Below are 2,643 nucleotides of genomic sequence, written 5' to 3' on the forward strand. Positions count from 1 at the left end.
TTCCCCACACACCCCCAGCCCAGCCCCTCAGCCACTGCCCTACCTCACGTAGAGCGAGATGGGCACCACGGTGTTGAGGATGATGATGTAGGACCAGAAGGAGAGGAAGCCGGAGAAGGCGGCACTGTGTACCCCCTCGTCCCAGGGCAGGTAGATCTGGAAGCAGACGCCCACCTTGTGCTCCCAGATGGCATTGCCAATGGCCAGGATCACTCCCATGCACACCAGGAACCCAAAGATCTGGATCCAGGAGAGGACAAGACATCAGAGTCCAGGCAGGGCCAGAACCAGCGCCCCAGGCTCTGCCTCCCACGTACCCAGAGCACCAGTGTGTTCATCAGCCGGTCGATGCTCGTCCGCTTGAACTTGGTGCGACCACTGTTCTGCATCAGTTTTGTGTCGGGCCCTGGGGAGGGGGAAGGCATCAGGGGGTCTCTCCCTCCACCCTGCACAGCACAGTGGCAGCTGCTGCCCCAACCCACCTGCGAAGACGACGAGGCCGAAGCACCACTCGGTGTTGCGCAGGACGCAGCCTCGCAGCAGCATGTTCTGGTTGCCCAGTGGGTACTTGTTCTCCTTCCAGTACAGTGTCCCACAGAACTTGTCCAGTTTGTTGTTGGGGGGTTCACAGATCACCTCACCTGGTGAGGATGGATCAGCTGTGACTTGCCTTCTCCACATGGGCAGCTCCATCCCAGTGTTCCCAGCCCCATCCCTGACTCCCCGGAGATCTGCTTCGAGTGTGGGACCACAGCGTGTGGCTGGTCCTGATCGCTCCAGGGTGATGGAGGAAGGAAAGCAGAGGGTGCCCCGTGGCAGAGGGCTGGTTGTGGGCACTCACCATCAAAGTGAGCCAGCTTGCTGGTGTCCCCGAGCTCTGCGGTGACAGGGATGGCCTGACGCACCTTCATGTTGGTCTCTCTGCAGGCAAGGAGGCACCGTGTGGGTTAGGGACAGCCTGGCAGGGAGACCTTCACAGGTGCTGCCAGGCAGCTCCTACTCTGCCCACAGCCCAGTCTCACCCCCCTCCCAGTCCCCCAGGGTGAGTGGGGGGCACCTACCCGTCCAGCTCTGCAGTCTCTATGTAGCACAACCCATGGGGTTCGCTGCTGGACAGGAGAAGGAGGTCGGCCTGCTGGGAGAGACCTGTGAGAAGCTGTGCCAATACTGGGGCTCCCCAAGCCTTCCCCAGGGAAGCTCCTGGCCCTTGGATGTCAGCAGGGGCCCTGGAACCTCTGTGTCCCTAACTCTGTGTGTCCTTCGCACCCAGGCCTGGCAAGAGTACCCAAATCCTCAGGGCTCAAATACAGCTTTGACACTCCAACCTGAACACAACTTCCAGGTTGGGAAGTCCCTGATGTTCCCACTTCAAGAGGTGATGGAAGGGCACAAAAGCAGAGCAGGTGCAGCACCACACCGTTCTGTGGTCCCTGTGTACCACCCAGCTGGGACTGTCCTCATCTCAGGGCCACACTCACCGCCACAAACTGGTTGTTCTCCAGCTTGATGATGTCTCCGACACGGACGTTCATCCATGGCTCCTGCCGGAGGCTGCAGAGGGACAGTGGAGTCAGGTGGGAGCCATGCCCTGCCCACTGCCCTGTGCCACCTCCCACAGGGCCCCTGGCCCCTGCCCACTGCCCAGTGACACTCACACTCCTCCAATCAGCACCTGAGACTGTCGGTTGTTCACCTGGTTGTCACTTTTATGGCGGAACTGGTTGGGGTGGGAAGAGACAGCACTGTGAGCCCCTTGGGGATGGGGTCCTGCACCCCCTCCCTTGTCAATGCCATGGCCCTGGGCACTGCACCCCTGCCCAGCAGGCAGAGGGGTGTGGGGAGAACCACTCACATAGTCGTCAGTGGCGTCTTTGACAGCTGTGATGGTTAAGACAAGAACCAAAGGCACAATGGTGGTGAACCAGGAGAGCGAAGAGATCTGCGGGATCAGCTGGTGACAGGAAGCAGGAATTGATATGAGACTTGGTCAGGCTCATGCTGCCCCTGCTCCCCTGCCAAACCTCCCCACTGCCCAGGGCTGGGAGTGCCCATAGCCCACCTGGATGCCCAGGCAGGAGGGTGTGGGGAGCCCTGCCTGCCCCTCAGCACTCACCTGCAGGATGAGGAGGAAGAGGAAATAGGTGTTGGCCACTTCCTGGAACTGCTCGAAGAGGTTCACAGGCAGGAAGGTGACAACGTTGTACTTGGAGGTCTTGATGCAGTTGCTCTGGGGATGGATGGGGCAAGAAGGGGGTTCACAGGCTGCCAAGGCCCTACAATCCCCAGCACTGCTCTGGAGGACAGAGCTGGGGACACAGAACCTCATGGGGATGCAGGACCAGGCTGGGATCTGGGCAGAGCTGGGGGTTCTGGACCCTGGCCAAGGATGTGGGGCTGCATCCTCAGCATGGAGCACTGTGCCCTGCAGCTCCACAGCTCTCTTGGGTTTAATGTCCCATTAGCACAATTTTCCCAGGGACAGACACCTATTTATTAGCCACAACACCCTCCTCCACCGACCCGTGGGTGACACAGGCCCCCCAAACCTGCCTGAGGACCCCCAGGAGGGGGTCAGCCCCCCAAATCTGGCTGAGGACACCTGAGAGAGGGTTCAGCCTCTCCCACTCACCGCGTACTGGAACT

At 60.3% G+C, this 2,643-nt stretch overlaps 1 protein-coding gene across 1 annotated transcript in view; it reads right to left on the reverse strand.

Moving 5' to 3' along the window:
* Positions 1-2,227, reverse strand: part of LOC103800794 (phospholipid-transporting ATPase ID-like) — a gene marked incomplete at both ends in the record, with an annotated part of 2,538 nt that extends 311 nt beyond the window's left edge. Inside the window, 9 exons of the mRNA XM_009073182.1 lie at positions 44-240; positions 318-406; positions 483-641; positions 842-921; positions 1,062-1,132; positions 1,479-1,551; positions 1,656-1,717; positions 1,853-1,951; positions 2,114-2,227. Coding sequence (XP_009071430.1) covers positions 44-240; positions 318-406; positions 483-641; positions 842-921; positions 1,062-1,132; positions 1,479-1,551; positions 1,656-1,717; positions 1,853-1,951; positions 2,114-2,227 — 944 coding nt within the window. The remainder of the gene's footprint in view (positions 1-43; positions 241-317; positions 407-482; positions 642-841; positions 922-1,061; positions 1,133-1,478; positions 1,552-1,655; positions 1,718-1,852; positions 1,952-2,113) is intronic.
* Positions 2,228-2,643: the final 416 nt, after the last annotated feature.

Source organism: Acanthisitta chloris, unplaced genomic scaffold (assembly GCF_000695815.1).
Source record: "Acanthisitta chloris isolate BGI_N310 unplaced genomic scaffold, ASM69581v1 scaffold22530, whole genome shotgun sequence".
Lineage (NCBI taxonomy): Eukaryota > Metazoa > Chordata > Aves > Passeriformes > Acanthisittidae > Acanthisitta > Acanthisitta chloris.